Source organism: Tupaia chinensis, unplaced genomic scaffold (genome assembly GCF_000334495.1).
Source record: "Tupaia chinensis unplaced genomic scaffold, TupChi_1.0 Scaffold000117_2, whole genome shotgun sequence".
In the NCBI taxonomy this organism is placed as follows: Eukaryota; Metazoa; Chordata; class Mammalia; order Scandentia; family Tupaiidae; genus Tupaia; species Tupaia belangeri.
The window spans coordinates 5,398,874-5,422,531 of NW_006159583.1; the positions used below are offsets into that span (position 1 = coordinate 5,398,874).

Below are 23,658 nucleotides of genomic sequence, written 5' to 3' on the forward strand. Positions count from 1 at the left end.
GCTACAGGGCTGCACCGCCACTCCTAGCTCTTTCTCATATGAGGTCTTGCTATGTTTCCCAGGCACGACTCGAGCTCCTGAGCCTCAGCCTCCCCAGGTTGCTGGGATTACAAGTGCATACCACAGCACCCAGCCTTTAGGTTGAACCAAAAATGAAACGTGGGCCTTCCATGTGGTCCAAGCCTACAGAGCACAGCATCTTAGCAACACACACCACTGTAGCTGGGCCTGTTTATGTTATTTAACAGACACCATGTGCCAGCTACTGCTCTACATACCTTACACACATTCAAGTCATTTGATCACTTAATAGTTGTAACAACTTTACTAGGTAAGAACTACTATTATCTGGTCTCTAGATGAGAAAATCAATACAGAGAAAGGTAAATAATTTGCCCAAGGTCATACAAACAGTAAGAATAATGTCTCTTAAAACTCAGTACTTGGGGTCGGCTCATGGTATAGCGGTGAAGGCAGCTGGATCACACACTATGGGCTGGCCCCGAGTCCTGAGTTTTAAGAAAGGTTATTTCTGACTATTTGTATAACTACTTGTATGAGCTCACCAACTGCATATACCATTAGGTATTCTGCCTCCTTATTAGGAAGCTGGTCCTTCAAAATGAGAGGACTAAAGAATGATGAATTTTGTCTGGCCGTTTTCCTTTTTTCTGCTCTTTAATAAAACAGGCCATTAACAAGCATTCATTAAACTTAACAAGACACATCCTATTTCAATAATTTAATGGGAGGGTAGTTTTTTGTTTTTAAGAGAATTCCTTAATAAATGTCCCTCAAAAGAAGCAGTGTATGATACTAATTAATAACTGGTTTCTAGCAGAATATGACAGAGTATATTAAAGCATTACTATTGGTGGTGGTAATGATATTACTATTATAAAGAGAGCAGAAAAAGAATCATTTTTTCTACACAATTTCAAGTCCAGGGTGAAGTCACTTATGGGAAAGCTCAAACAGGGTTACTCTGAAATATGAAGAGAAGGGCTTAAGGGTGGATCTTAAAGGTCTGACACAGAGATGATCTTAGATGAGAAGAATGGTTTTAATATAAATGACCAAGAATGTTCTATTTCCATATCCACCTGCAAGTGTGGCATGATATCATCTGATAATACACACATTTTCAAGTCACGATTTTAAACATTGTGTGTAAAAATCAACGCACAAATCAAGGGGCTAGCTGGTGACGCAGTGGTTAAGGCTGCTGGATCCTACATGCATGACTGTGCAGTTTGAGTCCCGGACCCATCAGCTTGAAAAATACACCAGATGCAGGTGCATGTGTACCCAAAGTCCTGAAGGGAGGGAAAAATGCAGAAGGGATTGCAGCATGGCTATTCCCATAGGGGGTGCTTTCTCACTCCTCCCCCACCCCATCGGGTGTTTTTTTTTTTTTTTGGAGAGATTTTCACTGTAGGGTGCGTGCGCTCACCAGAGAGAGACATAGAGACAGAAAGCGAGAAATCACCCCCCAGGGGGGATGGTCATGCCGCAATCCCTTCTCCTCCATTCTCCTCTCGGGATCTTGGGCACACACGCACACGCGCCCGGCGTGAGTTTTAAGCCACCGGGTCCAGGACACGAACCGCGGTTGACTACGTGGGAGTCCACCGACATAGCCATTACGCTAACTGCTGGTTCCCTAGGGGGTGTTTTCTCACTCCTCCCCCACCCCATCTCTCCAGCAAGCATGCTTACTCTCTAGAAAAACTTATAAGAAAAAATAAGAAAAAAAAAATACAAATCAGTACATTGGAATCACAGGTAAACTGGAACTACCAGCAGTTGTTATTGTAATGACATCTTTTATACAGGTAAAATCATTCATATTTGTTACTTTATTATTTACATAATTTTAGAGAATTACAGTATTACTTTATTATTTTAGTAGTAATTTTTACATGTTAAAATTTAAGTTAAAAGTAATTAATATTTTTAAATTTAGTTATTTCCAGTGAATACATTAGTGTTCAAATCACTGATATATTGATGTTTTATCTATTCACTTTTATAGTTATTACAACTACTTGATGTACACTACCAACATTTAAACTGCCAACTATTTATTTGAATTTGAGTCCAGACAGTGAAACTGATTTTTAATAATATTAATACAATTAGGATTCTTAAAACTCACTGCAAATAGCACACTACATAATACAGTATTTAAGAGGATTTGTGTTTATGAAAGTACTTTTTGTTTGAATCAGAGAAAGACTGAGGATTTTTGATAGAGTGATTTGTGAAACATAGGATATGGAATAAGAAGAAGCATTTAACTCTATGGCTTTTCACAACATAGAAGCCTTTGATTCTATGAAAAGAATATACTTAAATTATTAGAAATCATCTCTGCTACAGAAAAGAGGATGAAAAGTACACACATTTTTAAGGCGAGTCCTAGGCCTACGAATTCTACTTCAAAAATGTATTAAAATGTATTATAACATCATGTGAGCTACAAATGAAATTTGCTTTTGAAGGTGTTCCCCTTTCACATGCATGAAGTACAAAATAATTCCACAGAGGTGAATTGAACATCTGTGATCACCTTGTTGATAAAGCTCCTGTTTTAAAAATATTCTACAAATATTTAAGACTACATAGTAATTTAATGAACACTCCCTTAACCCATCCCTTTTCTTCTCCATGTAGTTTTCAATTTTTCTGTAAAGGTAGATCTCTGTAACTAGACAAATGCAGAGAAATGAACAAATAAGAGACCAGTGGATGGTGTCATGCTTACGTGGCTGGACTCCCACATAGTTGACCACGGTTCGAGTCCCAGACCCGGTGGCTTAAAACACACCAGACGTGTGTGTGTGCACCCAAAATCCCAAGAGGAATATGGAGAAGAAGGGATTGCCACATGGCCAACCCCACTGAGGGGGAGATTTCTCACTTTCTGTCTCTCTGTCTCTCACTATCGCTCTGCCAAGCACAGGCACCCTATAGAAAAATCTCTTTAAAAAATTAACAAATAAAAGTCACTTGTAAATTGTGCTCAGTGTTTCTATCTCTGCTAAAATTCTTTGAGGTTGGTAGGAAGGTATTAGGACTCGCCACCTTTTACAGATGAAGAAACCAACAGACGGGACTTTACCACTATTGTATACTTGTTCATTCAGCAAGTGGATTAGAATGTTTTGGGAAGCCTACCCCAAGAAGTGGAAGAGACTTAGATGCCACAGATAAATTGGACTTATCACTCAATTTTGTATTTTTTAATTCTGTAGAAATTCACTATTTTTTTTTTCTTTTCTTTTTTTTTCTGTTTTCAAAAAGATACTCTAATGGGGCCAGCAGGGGGTGTGGTGGTTAAGGTGCCGGACTACCAGGCGGCCAACTACAGTTTGAGTTCCTGACACAGCGGCTTGAAAATCACGCTGAGTGCATGTGAGTGTGAGCCCAGAATACTGAGAGGAGGCTGAAGTAGAAATTCACTATTTTTTTTTTCTTTTCTTTTTTTTTCTGTTTTCAAAAAGATACTCTAATGGGGCCAGCAGGGGGTGTGGTGGTTAAGGTGCCGGACTACCAGGCGGCCAACTACAGTTTGAGTTCCTGACACAGCGGCTTGAAAATCACGCTGAGTGCATGTGAGTGTGAGCCCAGAATACTGAGAGGAGGCTGAAAGAAGGGTTAATCACGCTGAGTGCATGTGAGTGTGAGCCCATAATACTGAGAGGAGACTGAAAGAGAAGGGTTTACAGCATGGCCATCCTCTCGAGGGGTGAGTTTTAGTTTCCTTCTCTCTGTCTGTCTCTGGTGAGCACATGCACCCTATGGCAAAAACCTTAAAAAAAAAAAAAAAGACACTGTAACAGTGATTTTAAAGAAAAACTTCAGTATCTTCAATAGAACAGATATTCTCAAACAATATCGGTGAAAAATGCGACCTTAAGATATAATTTATCAATATGTAAAGATACAGTTTTAAATCACAATTTTTAGCAATTCAAACTGTAGAAGTGTTGCCTAAAGAAATAACTAGAGGTATTTAAACACATTCCAAAAATTTAACCTCAGACCCATGAATGAGAAGATAACCAAAATACTAGCCATAATCAAAGCTCTTAAATTCAGCAGTGTGTGGTCAGCCAGGCCACACACTTTCTTCTCTTTAGAGAAATAACTTCTTCTCTAAGTAACCTTCTTATACTTAAAAATCATTTCTATAGTTTTTACTGTGTTTGTTTCAAGGACATCAATTTTTTTCTCCATTCCTACAAATCAAATTCAGTCTAAGACTGAATCACATACCTTTATTACATGATGCTTTTCCGGGAACACAGGAATCTTAAACATTTGGCACCAATATGTTGTACCCTTGTTTGGGATGGGTACCTGTCTTAATAAAAGGGGAGATGGATATGAAGTCACATTTTCTTGACATGCTGTCAAATACAATAAAGGAAGCAAAAGCTCTCTCATAGATTTGAAATAGATGCATCCCTAAATTTATAAAACCTAAGAAAAAAAAAATCCAACAACTTACGTTTTGATTTACCAGGTCAAAGTATGGTAAGGCTGTAGACAGCACGTTGGTTTTCTCAGGGTTCAGTAACCGCAGACTCTTGGTGCCCCGATTAGAGCCATGGTACTTGGGACCGTCTTCTCCAGCATCCTCATGGTGATAGGCCCAGATCACTCGCACAGTGCTTTCCTGGTAATTGGACATGGGCTCAGTTATGTCTCAGGATAGCCCTTTCCTTACCACTGAGTTAAGTTTAAAAAAATCTACTTAAGGCAAAATAGATACAGAAGGAAAGAGAATAATGACATTGGAAAATCCACTCTAACATTATGTAAATTTGATTAGGCCATTAAGGATCCAAATTAGACCAAGTTACTTTTTGGAGGGAATAGTCTCTCTCATGCAAGATTCTGTGCTCAAAAAAGAATGAAGAACAGGTGACTTAGTCATTATGCAGGAATCATTGTCCTGTCAAAATCTGGACTAGTAACTACTAGTTACCAAGCAAATATTTTTGTTAAGCAGCAGAGACTTTGGAAAATTAAAACTGCTTGAGTATAATGGAATGTTTTAGAGAAAATATTTATTTAAATGGAATGAAAAATTAAAACTACCTTAGGATTTTTTTTTCTTTCACAATAGTTACTTTTTTCTAGTCACTAACCCAATCACACAATGAAAAATTAAAACTACCTTAGGATTTTTTTCTTTCACAATAGGTTTTTTTTTTTCTAGTCACTAACCCAATCACACGTATGAATTTACAGAAAGTGAAAATGCAGAAGGAATCTTGAGTTTGTTTATGGTAATAGAGCCAATCTATGGTTGCTTTATGAGTCCTGGGAATTTCCTAAGGGAAGTGCTGTCAGCTGAGATCGGTTTCCACTGAGCAACCAAGAGAGCTAGCCCACAGCGTTCTGGCCAAGGAAGGTGTGCTGGGGTGTAAAGACACTGCTCAGTCCTCCCATGGATTAAGGGGGTTTTCTGGCCAGAGTTTTGTAATAAAAACTTTGAAAATAAACAAGGAAGCAAAGACTACTTTAAATGTTCTCTTTGCTATATTCCCTCTTAGTAAGTTAAGTGACCATAATTATTATTCTAGTTAAAGTATAATTGCACCTATATATTACATAAAAAGTGACCCACGTCGTTGCATGTTTTCTCTTCCTTTTCCACTCTTTGTGCTGAATGTTCACCAGAACTGCTTTAAATTTTGCACATTCTCATTTGCAACGCTTTTATTTATTAAATATAAAGAATCATTTTATTGGCCCATTCAAAATGAAATTCATCTAAGCAATTCATGGACATTTCCAAAGTACCACAAAAATTCTATATCTTCTAAATACATAATTTACATATATGCATAAAGATATTAATTGTTGCATGAAGTAGGAGAATAAGAAAGCTCATATAACAGGCAAATAGGCAGTTTTAAGCAGCCAGCTATTCATCTTGATTTTAGAAATTTAAAAAGATTTCAGTTACAAGTCACATTAATTATATACTAATATTCAGTATCATAGTTCTCTCTTGCTTATCTAATTTTTGAACCTTTATCTCTCATCTATTTTCAAACTTTTAGAGGTGTAGTTAAAATGCATTTATACGAGGTCAGCAGGTGGTATGGTGGTTAGGGGCGCTAGACTCCCACATGGCTGACTATGGTTGAAGTCCTGGACCTGGCAGCTTACTTTCTCACTTTCTCTCTCTCTTTCTCTCTCTCTCTCTCTTCCTCTCTCTCCGAATCTTGCTCTGGTCAAATTTAAAAAGTAAAAATAATTATAAAGAAAATAATTCTTTAAAAATGCATTTAAGGTAAAAATTATAAAAACTTCAAATAATTATAAAGAAAATAATTCTTTAAAAAAATGCATTTAAGGTAAAAATTATACAAACTTTAAAAAGCTCTTCACATTCTTAAATTCACATAAATAGATCTCTTTTTATTTCTAAAGAGATGTCAGAAATATTCCAAAAAAGATAATGTGACTTTATTGACCAAGATTATTTTAAGATTATGATTCGTTCGTTTTATAAGGAGATTCCCAAGTGTAGGTATGCAGCTAGTTCACAGCGTGTTCACCCATAGACTCCTTACCGTTATACTCTTGTCATTTATGTCACATGTATGCAGTTCCCTGGTAAATTCAATGATTGTGTGTGTACTATTTTCCATGGCATATTCCAGGTGGTAATCTTGCTGAGCATCCTTTTTCAACTCTTTATTTGCATTTGTAAAATAATCCTGTAGAAAATAAGGAAGAGAAAAATCAAGATATCCTAAGCACAGAGTGAAAAGAAGTTAAGAGATTTTATATGACCTTAAAAAGCTAATTATGGATTTTCTTTCAACAAAATTCTATATCTAGAGTCTCTTTATGAACCTGGGATTTTCCAAGGGGTTGACTTATTCCAACTAGAGACCCCTGGAAACTGGTCCATATTTGAATTTCTAGTCCTTTAGGAAAAGGCAGTGTAGATTGATAACATCAGAGAGTATCAGCAAAGATGGAAGGAATGAACATTTGAGACCACTGAGTACTTTTCCTTCAGTGTACAAATAAAAAGAGAGACATTAGCTAGTGAACTGTCTAGCCCCAAAGTGATGACTACTTAGAAGGAAAGGCAGAACTAGCCCCTAGGCCAGCACCCTTCCCTCTATTACTCCTCATACAGCATCACTTCACCATTCATAAAAGCAAAGGTTGTTGCCGCATGAGCTTTACTGGCATATGATTATTAAAATGAAGTGCAGGGACCAGCAGATGGCATAGTGATTAATACGCTGGACTCCCATATGACTGAGTATGGTTTGAGTCCCAGACCTGGTGGTTTGCTTACTCTTTCTCTCTTTATGTATCCGGTCAAATTAAAATAATAACAATAAATAAATAAAAGTAAATAAATAATTTGGTTAAAATAACGTGCAATGGAAAATACAGAAAGAATTAAACTACTTGAAGTGGAAGATACTGAAAAAAAAACAGAAAAATTATTTTTTTAATAGAAGCTATAATTGTTGCACTAAACTTCAGTGGTGACTTTTTTTTTAAGGTGAGGGGGCAGACAAATACAATGGAGAAAGCATGGACTTTGAAATCAAGTGACTAGGATCTGATCCCCAGTTTTACCCCTAAACAGTCTTGAAGAATTGTTGATGTCAAACTCTGTAAGCTTCAGTTTTGGTGTTCGTAAAATGGTCATAATATTTACCTATTTCACAGAGTTGGAAAGAAAAATAAGTGAAATAGTCTAGGAGATAGAAGTAAGGAGGTACTGCCATTTTTAATAACACAAGATTTTCAACATGTAAATAAAATAACAATGCCTAAGGACAAAAAGGGCTTTAGATAAACAAACTGCCTTTGCGCTGAACTGGTATGTCATTACATGATTCAAGTAGTCAGTTTTTGTAAACTGTAAGAATACAGTATAAACTGTAATCAGTTCAAGAAGTAGAATAATTATCCTAAGTCTTGCAAATATGTTTCTAAAACCATTAGTTCCACAAAATAGCCAGCCGGCCTGCCAAAGTTTCACTCATCCTATTTCCATGCAACAAAACAAATTCCTTCTAGCCATTCCCTCTTTTTTCTATCTTTTCAGATAATTTAACTATGAAAACTTGGGAGACACTTTCACTCAGATCATATGGAAAATTCCTTGAGCTAATCTGCCCTGTTAAGACCACTGAATGCATAATATTTACAAAATATGGCTGCCAATTATTTCAAAGTTCTGCATTCCTGGAAAAGTTAAATGTGATTGTCTGAAAGAAGCTGATAGCGACAGTCTTAGTGAGGGAAATTTAGGAACCAGGAAAGGATATCTGCACTCTTTATTGGTGGAAAGTCGTACCGTTGATTGCCCACTTCTGACAGTTTACCTCTGTTATTCCCTGCCCGTTTCCTCCTCTGATTCTCTAAGGACTGCAAAGTTCTGTCCTTAACAGTACTCTCTTCTGTCATCGTACGTCAACCTCTGGGAATCTCATCTTCTCCAACTGTTCAGAGCCATCACCTTATTAAAGCATCACATATTCAAAATTCTTTTTCACATGTAAGTCATATTATTTCAAATTCAATAAATATATATTCACTTTTCACCTGTAGGACTAGTTTTCCTGATTGTTAAAAATAATAATGCCACTCTTCCAGCCATCCAATCAAAACTCTGATCTTCTTTAACTGCTTTCCTATGACTCACACCTGTATAGATAGCTCTGCTCCTATCAAATCTCCCTTTGAAAAAATAACCCACCTTTTTATTTCTATTTCATTTCAACTTCTTATCTTGGATCAGATTCTATCATGACTAGTTTTCCTGATTGTTAAAAATAATAATGCCACTCTTCCAGCCATCCAATCAAAACTCTGATCTTCTTTAACTGCTTTCCTATGACTCACACCTGTATAGATAGCTCTGCTCCTATCAAATCTCCCTTTGAAAAAATAACCCACCTTTTTATTTCTATTTCATTTCAACTTCTTATCTTGGATCAGATTCTATTATTTATTGGGTTGCTGGAAAAGTCATGACGTATTTTTCTGGTTTTTTTTTTTTTTAATGTAAAAATGCATCATGACTTTTCCAAGAATCCCATACGTCTGTCACAGTCTTCCTTAAAAATCATTCTCGGTGCCAACAAGCAGTGTAGTGGTTAAAGGTGCTGGACTCCCACATGGCCAGCATAGTTCAAGTCCTGGACCTGGCAGCTAGCTCTCTGGCAGTTTGCTCTCTGTCTCTCTCTCTCTCTCTGTTTCTCTCTGGTCAAAATTGAAAAATAATGATAATAAATAAATAATTCTTTAAAAAAAAATCCTTCTTGACACAGACGTGGAGGACTGCATGTTGATGATACTGTGAATATCTTTAACTGAATTGGTGTACAGTGTGTTCATGCTAGAAAAATTCATTTTACAATCTGTGTTGATGTACATTGATTAAATGTATAAAATAACTTTTTAAAAGGAAAAATTAAAGTTATTTTGTTCAAATCTGGATAAAAAATTTTTCTCAAAATGTCAATGCATGGGGTCAGCAGGTGGTATGGTGGATAAGGGAGCTGGATTCCCACATGGCCAACCATGGATCAAGTCCTGGACCTGGTGGCTTGCTTTCTCACTTTCCCTCTCTCTCTCTCTCCTCTCTCTCTCTCATCATACAAAGAAAAACAATAACAAGTGGAAATAAATAAATAAATAATTCTTTTAAAAAAAATGTCAATGATGGGAACCAGCAGTTAGCGTAATGGCTATGTCGCTGGAATCCCAAGTAGTCAACCGCAGTTCGTGTCCTGGACCCGGTGGCTTAAAACTCATGCCGGGCGCGTGTGCGTGCGTGCCCAAGATCCCGAGAGAAGAATGGAGGAGAAGGGATTGCGGTGTGACCATCCCCCCAGGGAGTGATTTCTCTCACTTTCTGTCTCTATGACTCTCTCAGTCTGGCTGGCGAGTGCACATGCCCTGTAGCGAAAACCTCTCAAAAAAAAAAAAAAGTCAATGCATTTTATTCAACAATATATAGCAAAAACAAGCAAACAAACAAAAGACTATATAGCACAAAGTCCAACCATTTAGATTTCAGTTTCCCTAAAATTTAGCCCAACATGGTTTTCAAGATTCCCTAATATTATTATTATAATTATTATTATTTGGAGAGCTTTTTGCTAAAGGGAGCTTGTGCTCGCCAGAAAGACAGAGAGATAGAAAGTGAGAAACCACCTCCCAAGGGGGATGGCCACGCCGCAATCCCTTCTCCATTCTCCTCTCAGGATCTTGGGCATGCACGCACACACACCCAGTGTGAGTTTAAGCAACCCGGTCTTACACTCGAACAGCAGTCGATTAGAGTTCACAGACATAGCCATAACGCCATCTGCTGGTCCCTATGTTGTTATTTTTCTTTTTAAAGAATTACTTTATTTAAATTTATTTATTTTAATTTGACCAGAGGGACAGAGTGAGAGAGAGAGAGAAAGTGAGAAGGCAGCAAGCTGCCAGGTCCAGGATTTGAACCACAGTTGGCCATGTGGGAGTCCAGCGCCCTTAACCGCCATGCCACTTGCTGGCCCCAGTCTATGTTGTTATTTTTTTAAAGAGGTTTTTGCCGTAGAGCATGTGCACTCCTTGGAGAGAGAGAGAAATAGAGACAATGAGAGGCAAAATGAGAAATAACCCCCCCCCCAGGAGGGCAGATGGCCATGGCATAATCCCTTCTCTTCCATTCTCTTCCCAGGATCTTGGACAAGCATGAACACATAGCTGGTATGAGTTTCAAGCTACTGGATCCAGGACTCGAACCACAGTCAGACATGTGGGAGTCCAGCGACAGTTGCTGGCCCCTAGATTCTCTATTATTAATTTTACCACATGACTTCTATTACTCATGCTCCTTTCAAAAACTCAATCTTTTCTAGCACTTTGCTTTGTTCACATACTTCCTCTCTGTCCCCATACTTTCTTCATTCAACTGAGAGGTCCTGTCCACTAACTTCCCATGTTGAACCTCTTCCTTCCCTTCCAGGCTCATGATTCCATTTACTCTATAAAGTTTTCTTGGATCATTCCAATTGGAAATGATGATACATCTCTAAATCCTCGTTCCTCTATTTACAGTTCCATGTATCATGTAATATACAAGAGGACTTCAACATCTTTATTTTGGTGCAAAAAAAAAAATTAAAGTGCATGCATACTTTTTCAGAATATGCATACCATGATCTTTTTTGAAGATTCCTTGTATTCTTGATATTGCATTATCTTAACCATGTGAGAAGATAATTGTCTAGAAATAGACAGCTAGATAATTATTTTTAAGAGAGTTTTGTTATCAGGTACATGTGCTCACTGGAAAGACAGAGACAGAAAGTGAGAAATCAAGCACTCCGAGGGGAAGAGGGATAGCCATGCTGCGATCCCTTCTTCTCCATGCACTACTTGGGATTCTGGACACGCACACACATCAGCCTGGTGTGAGTCCCACGCCACTGGTCTGGGACTCAAATCGCAGTTGACTATGTGGGAATCCAGCAATGTAATCATCGCACCATCTGCTGGTCCCACTAGCTAATCTTTTTAATCCTGTGGGTCACAACTAACTAATCTTTTTAATCCAGTTGCAAATTTGTGCCTTTAGAAAAGTTGTGAACATTGTAAATGTAACAAAAAGAGGGATACAGTAGATTATTTCCACCTCCCTGCACCCAATTACATTTACATATGGTCAAGACCTGGTGCGGAATGTGTTAAACCAGATGTTAGAATGATCTGGAGTCTGCATGACCTGTGATGCTGACACATCTGGCACTGCAATTTGGGAATCCTGTTGTGACCTTTTAACTCTGCATGGACATGAATCTTAGAAAATTAGCATGAGCATTTTTATGAAATAGTTATGCATGCAACAATTCTTTGAAATCCTTTGACACAAGGAAGATGTTCTCTACCTGTTTTAAATAAATAAGAAGAGAAAACAAACAAACAAAATACTTGAGAAAGAGTAGCCATGTTTTAGAGTGTTCCCACTGTGTCTAACAGAGTCTCTTCATGTTGAAGATGCTCATTAAACGTGTGTCCTTAAAAAAGGAGCCAGACTTCTGCTAAATCTATATAAGGAGATAATTTTTAAAATGAAAGATAAGAACTCAAGAAGCATCATCTGATATTCACAGCTTGACAGTGTAAAAATAGTTTAACTTGGTCAGACCACAGTATTTCCCAGTAGTATTTTTTTCTTTTATTTGTATTAAGAAAATACATAGACTGGGACCAGCAGTTAGCATAATGGCTATGTCGCTGAATCCCACGTAGTTGACTGCAGTTCGAGTCCTGGACCTGGTGTCTTAAACTCATGCCAGGTGCATGTGCATGCATGTCCAAGATCCTGAGAAGAGAATGGAGGAGAATGGAGGAGAAGGGATTGCGGCATGGCCATCCCCCCAGGGGGTGATTTCTCGCTTTCTGTCTCTCTGTCTCTCTCTGTCTCTCTGGCAAGCACACGCACCCTGAGCAAAAACCTCTCAAAAAAAAAAAAAAGAAAGAAAGAAAATACATAAATACAAAAAAAAAAAAAAAAAAAGAAAGAAAATACATAAATATATAGACTGTAATCAAACACAGACTACATAGACTATAATCAAGCATAGCCTCTGTGGTGTCAATATTACAGAATAAAAGTGACATATTGACAAATCCTAAAAGCATAATTGAGGTAAAAGGAGAGAAAAGGAAAAAAAGAATCATAAGATTCCAGATCTCATATCGTTCGACTATTCTTGCTGGAAAAGAAAGAAAGAAAGAAAGTGGGGAAAGGGAGGAAAATAGGAGAAGAAAAAGAAAGGAAGTCATTCATAAAGCCAGCCAGTTTTGAAACCATCATTCTTGAGACTCAAATGGGCTAAACCTAAAAGGAGTTTTAAAAAATCTGATGATTTTCCCCCCTATAGGTTACATGTGGTTGCCAGAGACAGTCAGAGGGAAATTAAGAAATCAGCCCTCCAGGGGAGATGGGTATACTGCAATCCCTTCTTCATTCTCCTCTTCAGATTTTGGGCATACACACACATGTGTCTGTCATGATTTTCAAGTCCTTGAGTCCAGAATTCAAACTGTGCAGTCTGCCATGTGAAATTCAGTGCCTTAACCTCTACGCCACCTGCTGGCCCTAAAATCCAGTGACTAAGAGTTCCTTAACAGTTTGACAAAATAATAGATATTATTCAAGTGGTTAGTTAGATGGATCATTGCTATTTCGACCATCCTCTGAGGGAAAAAATAGAGAATAAAATTGACATGGGTAAAACATTGACCAATTAAGGGTTAGAATATTAGTAGTCACTTAGAAGCCGATATTCATAAATAAACACTACATAGTATTGATCAGACATTTAAGGAAATTTCCCAAATCATCTTTATCCAACTTTCATGTTTAGAATTAGAACCAAATGACACCCTCATCACCCCCATCCCATTTTGCAAATGGAATCAGCTGTAGCTCTCTCATACACCTATAAGAAAGGCCATTTCTCTGTCATCTTCTGAGGACTTTTAAAATAAAAATAGGATGGGCTAGCCCCATAGCAGAGGGGTTAAGGGAGCTGGATCCCACCTGGCCTACTATGGCCAAGACCTGGTAATTTGAAAAACATGCTGGCTGCATATGCCCCAAATCCCGACGGCGTGGAGAAGTGGATAAGAAGAGATTGCAGCATGACCACACCCTACTGGATGTAAGCACATTCTCCCCCTTCTTCTCTATCTCTGTTGCACACACACACTCTGGCAATTATAAATAATAGGAATATTGATCACAGTGAACTTTCATCATGATTCGATGTCAGAGCCATTATAAAAATGTAATTGTATAATAAAAAAAATAGGAACATTGATCACAGTGAACTCTCCTTATGGTCAGCTGTCAGAGCCAATATGAAAATGTAATTGGAGGGACCAGCAGAAGGAGTAATGCTTACTATCTCTCTACTCCCACATGACTGACTGTGGTCCAAGTCCTGGACTGCTGGCTTGAAACTCACGCAGGGCAGCCGTGCATGTGTGCCCAAAATCTTGAGGGGAGAATGGAAAAGAAGGGATTGCAGCATAGCTGTCCCCCTGGGAGGAGAGTGATGTCTTGCTTTCTGTCTCTGTCTCCAGCGAGTGCACATGTCCTATAGCAAGAATTTCTCTTTTAAAAAATTAGGTAATATATGTATTAAATACATTGCATAAATAAGTGTAACATAAAATACTGATAAAGGAATGTAAGTTATACTTGAGAATCATTAAAAACGGGCCCAGTCTGGCAGCGTAGTCAGTAGTATACTGAACTGCAGTGCGGAAGCCATGTGGCCGACTTCAGTTCAGATCTGGAGTCAGCCCGGGAACATGTTGGGTGCACTCACATTCAAGATCCTAACAAGCTATAGAGCTAAAAAAAAGGACTACAGATTGATGAGACCCTGTTGGGGACATCTCTATCATATGTATAAATGCACTTTCTCTCATGAAAAAAATAAATTTAAGAAAAAAAAGAATAATTAAAAGCTGCCTTAGCAGGGTAAGATAGCTGGGAAAATTCAAAGAATCATGATTCTGTACAAACTTTGGAGAATTTAAGAATAAAAACAAGTAGTTATTTTGATAATGTATATATATAAAAAGCTGATACAGAACTCATTCTTATTTACATTTTTCAGTTTTCCTATTCTGCAAAGTGAAATGTGAAGTCATGTTACCCAATATGAATGGCTTTTTATGATATATTCAAACCCAAATACCCACCATAAGATCAATTTCACTAAGAATTGCCATTGAAGTATTTTTTGTTTCTGTTGTGAATTACTATACTGATCATGTGCTTACCTTGTTTATGCTTTCTTTAGATAAAATATTTCCTATTACCCCTGAAGATCCGAGTCAATAATTAGACTCTAGTAATAAACCTGATCTTCAGTAGTGTCATAAAAATATTACTCTTTTTTTTTTTTTTTTGAGAGGTTTTCACTATAGGGCGCGTGCGCTTGCCAGGCAGACAGAGAGAAACATAGAGACAGAAAGCGAGAAATCACCCCCAAGGGGGGATGGCCACGCCGCAATCTCTTCTCCTCCATTCTCCTCTCGGGATCTTGGGCACGCACGCACACGTGCCCGGCGTGAGATTTAAGCCACCGGGTCCGGGACGTGAACCGCAGTAGACTACGTGGGAGTCCAGCGACATAGCCATTACGCTAACTGCTGGTTCCCTATAAAAACATTACTCTTGAAACATATTCTCGCAAGGTATTTTTTAAACACTTTATGCTTTGAAAAAAATTATGAAATATATCACTGAGGTTTCAAAATGTGTGGCAACAGCAAAGTAAGTTACCATCAGCAGAAGTTGGCAGGAAGCTGACATTTAGCATTTAGCATGATAGCATGAGTCCTATCACTTTTAAACGAAGATTATACACTGGAAAAAAAATGCTACCTTTGATAGTCAACAGATTGCTACATCTTGTTTCTTAGAAAAAGAAAAATGATTGCACAGATGTTCAGCTGGTTATCCCTCATTGTCAGTATGTTTTTTCCTCTCTTAAATAAAATCTCTGCTACAGAACAGAGCTTTGACTGGTGCTATGATAAACAGGATGGAAGGAAAACTCTTAGGGGTGCAGTTAAAGATATGAATAGACTTTGGTTCAGCTTGGGGAACTGAATGTAAGCACAGCTGCAGGGAGATCCTTGAGAAAAATGTTACCATCTGTCATCATTTTCTACCAACAGGTGCTTGTAGTTTTTCTTATTTTTTTTAAATCTCAAAGGCCTGTTATTTCAAACATTTCTGTTTGCAGTACCAATTTCTATAATAAGTATTACAGTAGCATAGAAATATTGATGGTATAATAATAAATATTTTTGTGTTTAAAAGAATCTTTGATCCTAAAAAAATCACAAATCTGTATAAATCACATAAACACAGGCTTCAGATTTCAATATAAGTTGATGTTAATAAGTTGTTTCTTGGCTAATCCTAGAAATTTGAGCAGAATGTCAAAATAGAAGAGACTTGCCTTTTCCAAACCATTTCAGATAAATCTGAAACTCTTCAGGCGTAATAAGAGACCTGTTAAATATGTACTGGAATGCCAAGATATGACCTCTGTAGCTCATGTCCCAGTAAAAAAAAGAAGCCCACCAGAGCAATCTGTTTTTCTTTACATGTCACCCAAATTTTTCTCAACAACCAATCATCTCATTCTAGTTTTCACGTTGAAGAATTTAATACTTTACAATAATTATAGAGTTATCAAAGATATAGCATAAAATTAAATTTCAACTCTATCTTTCACAACATGTTTCGATGGAAAGAAAACAATCTCAAATTTCACCATTTTCAAGTAATATTTTACCTTTATCCAATCCCATTTTCTGAAGTTTTAAAATTTATTTACTCTTTCAATGAGTGAGAAAGAGAGAGAAAGACACCGTGAGCCCAGACCATGGGAAAGTGTGTCTGGCATAATCAGGGAGGTCTCCAGACTTGAACCAAAAACTTGCCCATGTGGGATCACCTCCCAGAGTGTGGAATTTTACTGCCTTGCTACTATCCAGACCCAAACTCATCACATTAATTTTCTTTTTTTTTTAATTTTTAATTGAGATGACTTCTCTTACCTCTTCATGACCATTTTATGCAAGGAATAAATTTTGAGAAGAAAGTGGTTCTTTCTTTCTCTTTCTCCTTCCTTTCCTTCTTTCCTTCCTCTCTTGCTTCTTCCTTTCCCTTTCTCCTTTCTTCCTTTGATACATATTTTATTTAATGACTACTATTCTTCAGACCCTTCTATAGGACTGATATTATGTGATATACAGAACATTAGACGAGGTCCCTAATATAATGGAATTTATAGTTTAGTAGAGGTGGGAGAAGGGACAGATAATAGTTCAAGGAATTTAAATAATATAAACAAAAATGTTTAGATAATAAGTGCTCAGAGAAAGATAAAGTTACAGAGATTATGGAAGCCTACTCCAGGTTGGATGATCAGAAAAAGTCACCACTAAGGCAATGAGTTTTAGTCTGAGAAGTAAACAATTAGGAGCCAGGTGGGGAGGAAGCAGCTTCTAGGAAGAAAAAGTGAGTCTATTGAGAAAAACTTGGAAAGATGGTTGGGTTATCCAGTGCGATGAAGTAAATAAAAGCTAGCGAAGCAAGCTTATACCACCCCAGAGGTGGGGACAAGGGCAGGAGGGATCAGATGAGGCCCCAGACATTGTAACATCTTACAGGTCATTGTATGGAGCCAAAAGCAGAGTGGCCTATTGTGATTGGCATGAATATAGACATACCACACTACAGTGGCTACCATGTACAAAATGAAGAGATAAAGACATAAGATTGGTGGCCAGGAGATACTTAAGTGTGTCACAGTGGTCTACTGGTTCAGTTCGAATACTGGTAGTAAGAGAGGTGGGCAGGTTTTAGGTTCAGTCTGAAGAGTTAATAAAAACTGAACTTGGGTTTTAGATATGGGGTAACAGAAGAAGATAAAGGATGATTCCAATGTTTGGCATCAACACTTGGTATCATTTAGTGAAATGGGAAAAGCTAGCAAGGTAACAAGTTGGATGTAAATAGGGGAAGATGGAGATGCCTACCTCAGCCTTGGGGGGAAGAGGTCAAGAGGATGAGAATCCGTGGATTTTTGATAGGCCAAAGTAATGCACTAACAGAGAGAGAGGGAGTTCAGAAACACCCACTACACATTTAGCTATGCTCTCGAAGCCCTCCAAATTTTTGCTTTCCAATATACACAAGGAGACTTCAAAAAGTTCAGGGATTGAGGACAGGTGTAACAGTTATCTTACTGGACTCCCACGTAGTTGGCTGCGGTTCGAGTCCTGAACCTGGCAACTTAAAACTCATGCTGAGCATGTGTGCATGCGTGCTCAAGATCCCAAGAGGAAAATGGAGGAGAAGGGATTGCAGCATGGACATCCTCTGGAGGGAAGGGCGACTCCTCACTTTCTGTCTCTCTGTCTCTCTCTCTCTTTCTCTCCAGGGACTCAACCTGTGCACTCAACCTACAGCAAAAGAAAAAAAAAAAAAAGGGCAAGAAAAAAGTTCATGGAAAAGGGAACTAAAGTACAAGTTTGCTCGGGTAACAAAATTTATTTGAAATCCATGCATAGTTTTTTCCTAATATACATTTTCCATAATCTTTTCTGAAAACTGTTCATAAGGTGATAAAACGTTTTCTTCTCTTTTATTCATATTTTAAAACTAATACATATCCATTATACATAATCCAAATATACTGAAATGTATCATCAGGGAAGAGATGACACACTCTGGTGGCTATTTTAGTGGTTCAGTGTACACCTATCCAGAGAGACTAGGTGGGCCTCTTGCAACAGAATAACAAACAATATAGACGATTTTATAGTTGCTAGCATTTTCCTTTCTATTCATTTCTTGAATAATCTGAAAGCAGGAATATGGAATAAAGTGTTTTGTTTTGTTTTGTTTTTTTAGCATCACTGCATAGGTGGAAGGTAACCTGAAGGATATCTAATCCAGGTGCCCATCAAAGAAGAATATCAATTATTTTTTCTTTTTCTTTAGACAGAGTCTTGCTATGTTGTGATGCTCTTCCTGGGTGGTTAGAACCACAGATACATGCCACCACACCTGGCTTTTTATTGTAGGCCACGCATCTCAGGTGGCCTTTGCATGCCAAGTGGCAGCAAATATCAACCATGCTACTTATGCTGCCATTAAAAAATATTTAGTTTATCGTTTTAGGTTTTTGTCATAGGGTATGTGTGCTCTCTCATGGAGAGAGTCAGAAGAGGAAAGAGATAAATCACCCTCCAGGGAGGATGGCCTTGCTACAATCCCTTTTTCTCCATTTTCCTGGGACTTAAGAGCACACACACACACACACACACACACACACACATGCACCCTGCATGATTTTTCAAGCTGCCAGGTCTAGGACTCGAGCTATGGTCAGTTCTGTGGAAGTCCAACACCTCAACCACTACACTACTTCTGTCCCCAATGAAAATATTTTTAAGAGATAATAACCCAGAATTTAACACTACTTTCAGTAACAAAGCTCATGACCTCACAATTTCATAATGCAACTCATTCAATTTTAATATCTGCTTGCCAGAAATGTATTTTTTATACTATGCTAATTTTTCCCTTTTTCTTTTTTTTTTTTTTTTTTGAGAGGTTTTTGCTATAGGGCCTGTGCGCTCGCCAGACACAGAGAGAGACAGAGAGACAGAAAGCAAGAAATCACCCCCCAGGGGGGATGGCCATGCCGCAATCTCTTCTCCTCCATTCTCCTCTCGGGATCTTGGGCATGCACGCACATGCGCCCAGAGTGAGTTTTAAGCCACTAGGTCCGGGACACGAACCACAGTCGACTACGTGGGAGTCTAGCGACATAGCCATTACGCTAACTGCTGGTCCCTGTTTTTTTCCCTTTAATGTACATTAACTGGGTCTCCTTTTCTTTCTTCTGGAGTCTAGTAGGTGGTGTCTAATCTATGTCTGTTGAGGAAGACTGTCCACTACTTCAAAGACAATGACCATGTCTTTCTAATTGTTCTTTCTTCAGGCAAAACACTACCAGCTGCTCTGCTTCCCATTCCTTGGACACTCAGATTTCTAAAGGTTTCAACCATCCTTCTAATCCACCTTTGGAATGTTCCCGGTTACCCACATGTCCTTTAAAATGGCTATTCTTAGAAGGGATCCTCTGGTGTGATTGGCCAAAGACAGAAAGCTATGTCACTATTGTTTTCCTTGATATGAACAGTATAGTTTTTAGGCTAATAATAAATACATTTGAGTGCTTAGCAGCCACACCATATGAGCTAATACCTAGACCTTATGAATTCCAATGAGGTACAATTTTACTCATCTTGTAACATGAACAGCCCATTTTCTAACCAAGTTGTTGAACTCTGTTTGTAATCTTAATGGATTTTTAACATTTGTTTACCTTTTATTATTTTAATACATCATACTTTCTTTTAAGGTCTCATTCTGTAACCTAATATAGCCAGTCTGTTTATGTTTGGAGTACAATCATAACTCGTTCAACTTTATTAGTCCATTTTCTACAAGAATATCATGAGAAACCCTACAAAACACCTTACTATCATCCAGATGCACCATCTGATGCTCAAAACAAATGCAAAACATTTTTAAAAAGCAGTCTTGTTCGTATAACCTGTATTTTTTGAAGCCATGCTGAGCTCTAGTCAATAATGATTGGAAAATATCAAGCAAATTGCTTAAAGTTTGCTTATTTTTCTCAAAACCTGCTATCAGTCTCTCCCATCTACACATGTAGTGCACACCTTTTCTCCAAGTTGAAAAGCTGGGATATCTCTCTTCATGCAGTCTTATGGCCATTCTCACAATTCACTAAGCAGTAGATTCATTATAATCAACTTTCTCCCTCATTCCTTTTTTTAAATTATTTTTTATTTTTTTTATTTTTGCCATCAACTCATGTGCTTATGGGAGAAAGATAGAAAAAAGAGGGAAAGTAAGAAATCACACCCCCCCGCCCCCAGGAGAGATGGTCGGTCATGCTACAATCTCTTCTCCTCCATTCTCCTGTTCAGATTTTGCACACATGTGCCTGGCATATTTTTCAAACTGCCAAGTCCAGGACTCAAACTGTGGAGTCAGCCATGTGGGATCCAGCACCTTAACCACTATATGCTACCACCTGGCCTCAAACGTAGCAATGTGCACACACTGTGTAAGAGTTTTTCATGACCATTTCATTTAATTCTCACAAGACCCTATGAGCTAGTTATCTTTATCTCTCTTATTCAAAAAGGAAACTATCACTTAAGAGAGGTTTAAAAAGAGTTTGCCGGGACCAGCAGATGGTAACGGTTACATTGCTGGATTCTCTCGTGGTCGACTGTGGTTTGTATCCTGGACTGGCAGCTTGAAACTCACATCAGGTGTATGTGCATGCATGCCCAAAATCCCAAGAGAAGAATGGAGAAGGGACTGTGGCATGGCTATCCCCCCTGGGGGGTGATTTCTAGCTTTCTGTCTCTCTGTCTCACCAGTGAGAGCACACACTTTATAGTAAAAATCTCTCTCAAAAAAAAATAAAAATAAGAAAAGAGAGTTTGCCAAGGGGGCAGTGGGTGGCATGGTGGTTGGGGCACTGAACTCCCACATGGCTGAACATAGTTCAACTTCTAGACTGGCGATTTGTTTTCTTACTCTCTCTCTCTCTCTCTCTCTCTCTCTCTGTCTCTCTCACACATGTGCCCTATAATAAGTTAAATAATAATAATAAGATTTTTAAAAAAGAATTTACCAAGGGCCACACAAAGAATAAATAGCAAACAGTACTGGGATTCACACTGGGTCTAGAAGATTTCCTGCTCTTAACTGCTCAGCAGGTATTCGGCAGGTATTTCTTGAGAATCTGCCAAGTACATGGAATTGTTCCTAGTACCTGGGAGGATCTGGCAGCACCGACACAGTCATCAGCCTGCAAATGTTCATCCGTGCTCTAATAAGATACTAATTACCCACCACTCCTGCTCCTCTTCTTCCTTTTCCCTTGTGCAACCATAGCTCCAAGGCATTTCACTGCTTATTAGTAACCTTGGAGAATGGGGAAGGGAGGGAAAGGATGTCTATTTATGTAACTAGAAAAATGCTCAAGAAATTTTCCAAATACAGAGGGAGTCCATTTTGCTACTGTTAAATGTAATTAAAGATTTTAAAACACGTTTTCTTGCCTTAAATGCAGACTGAGTACTTGGGGCTTGCTTCCATTTATTAAAGAAATGAAATAAAGTTGCTTTGATGCCTGTGCAGAGCTGATAAATTTTAGACCATGTGGGCAGATATTCCTGTTGCTTAGAAATACAGCAGATGGTACCAGTTGGCAAAAGGTATACAGGAATAATAGAGGGTTATGAGGAGGAGAGCATGACTGCTGCTTCTGCATATTCTGAAACATGCTTCTACTTTCATTTGAGTATAATGATTCTTGCCTAAGCATGTGCATTTGAGGAAATACTTAGAATTACCAAAAAACTCATTAAACTCATCAGAGAAGTATTTCTGAGAAACCCCACCTTATTTTTTGATTTTTTAAAAGGTAATCTTGGAGGCCATTAGGTGGTGTAGAGATTAAGGTGCTAAATCTCACATAGCTGACTCCATGGTTGGAGTCCTGGACCCAGTGGCTTGAAAATCATGCTGGGCATGTGTGCATGCATGTCCAAAATCCAGAGAGGAGAATGGAGGAGAAAGGATCGCAGTGTGGCCATCTCCCCTGGGGGAAGGGAGGGATTTCTTACTCCCCACTCCACTCCTGTCTCTCTCTCTCCAGTGAGTGCAAGCTCTCTATAGCAAGAAAAGAAAAGAAAAGAAAAAAGAAAAGAAGGGAAAAGAAAAGAAAAGAAAAGAAAGAAAAGGAAAGAAAAGAAAAGAAAAGAAAAGAAAAGAAAAGAAAAGAAAAGAAAAGAAAAGAAAAAAGAAAAAAGAAACAGAAAAAGAAAAAAAAGAGTAATCTTAGAGGCCAGATGGTCGTGTCAGAATAGGCCAAATCATCATGCTCTGTGAGACTGACCTACACACAAAGATTCCAGGTTCATGTTGGGAGACTTCTCTGAGTATGCTGGGATGAATGTGCCCATGATCCAGGGGTGAACAGCAGCAGGACCGTTTTGGAGGTGTCTGTTTCTCTGTATACGCTCGTGTGTGTCTGTCTTCTTTACATCCATAAAATAAAAAAAAGGAACTTTAAAATAATAATAATCCTAAGTATCCAAGTATATGCTAGTCCTTCCTTCAAACATGAAACAGTCACCCTGAGTGGCTTTGTGTGGACTCCTGTTTCAGATCCCCACGCCCTGTGCCAAGCATCAGCTGGTCGAGTTGCCTGATTCCTAACAAACAGCCTGACCACGTAAGGGCAGTAGCTGCCAAACCTGCCTCCACATTGGAATCACCTGAGTAACTTCGAAATCTATGAACACCTATGTTCACCCCCCGCACCCCCTTGGAGAGATTATGCTTTAATTGGTTTGGCTCTGAGGAGATTGCTTAGGTATCGGAATTTTTTAAGAAGATCCCAAAGTGATTCTAATGGGAGAGAAGTCTGGGAACTTCTGACCTATAAATAGGAAGTATCTTTCCTAGTTCTCAATTCTCCTTTAACTCTTCCTGCTCAGTGCTGGACTACAATCTACCATAGCATGAATCCATCTTGGCCTTGTCTAAATGGGTCTGGGTGTCCAAAGTCCTAGCAGGTCTAGCATCCATATTGTTTCATCCACCATGAGTTTTCTTATTAAGTGAACATTTTTGGTGTGTAAACTTTGAGTGGAGGGCAAGGAAGGAAGCAATTCATTTTTTGTGTATTTTTTTATTTCCCCCTAAGAAAATAAGATCTCAAAGGTTCCGTTTAAAAATTGTGTCGTTTAAAAGTTGCATAAACCATGGAAATCTTCCTCAGACAAATGCTGTTTTGTTTACCTAGCTTCTCAAAGGCTTTTAGCTCTATAATATTATTGAAAATGAGGAAGAATAGAGAGTCTGGGAAAAAAACATTCACACCTAGTATTAAGAATCTTCTGTAAAATCATCAAGTCTCTGGATCAAAGCTTGAA

The 23,658-nt window shown here is 38.3% G+C and overlaps 1 protein-coding gene across 1 annotated transcript in view; it reads right to left on the minus strand.

Annotated features, from left to right (window-relative positions):
- MOXD1 (monooxygenase DBH like 1) overlaps positions 1 to 23,658 on the minus strand; it is a 127,594-nt gene that overhangs the window by 94,621 nt on the left and 9,315 nt on the right. The window contains exons 4-6 of the mRNA XM_006144367.3: positions 6,597 to 6,743; positions 4,517 to 4,684; positions 4,282 to 4,365 (exon numbers count right to left, since the gene is read on the minus strand). Coding sequence (XP_006144429.1) covers positions 4,282 to 4,365; positions 4,517 to 4,684; positions 6,597 to 6,743 — 399 coding nt within the window. The remainder of the gene's footprint in view (positions 1 to 4,281; positions 4,366 to 4,516; positions 4,685 to 6,596; positions 6,744 to 23,658) is intronic.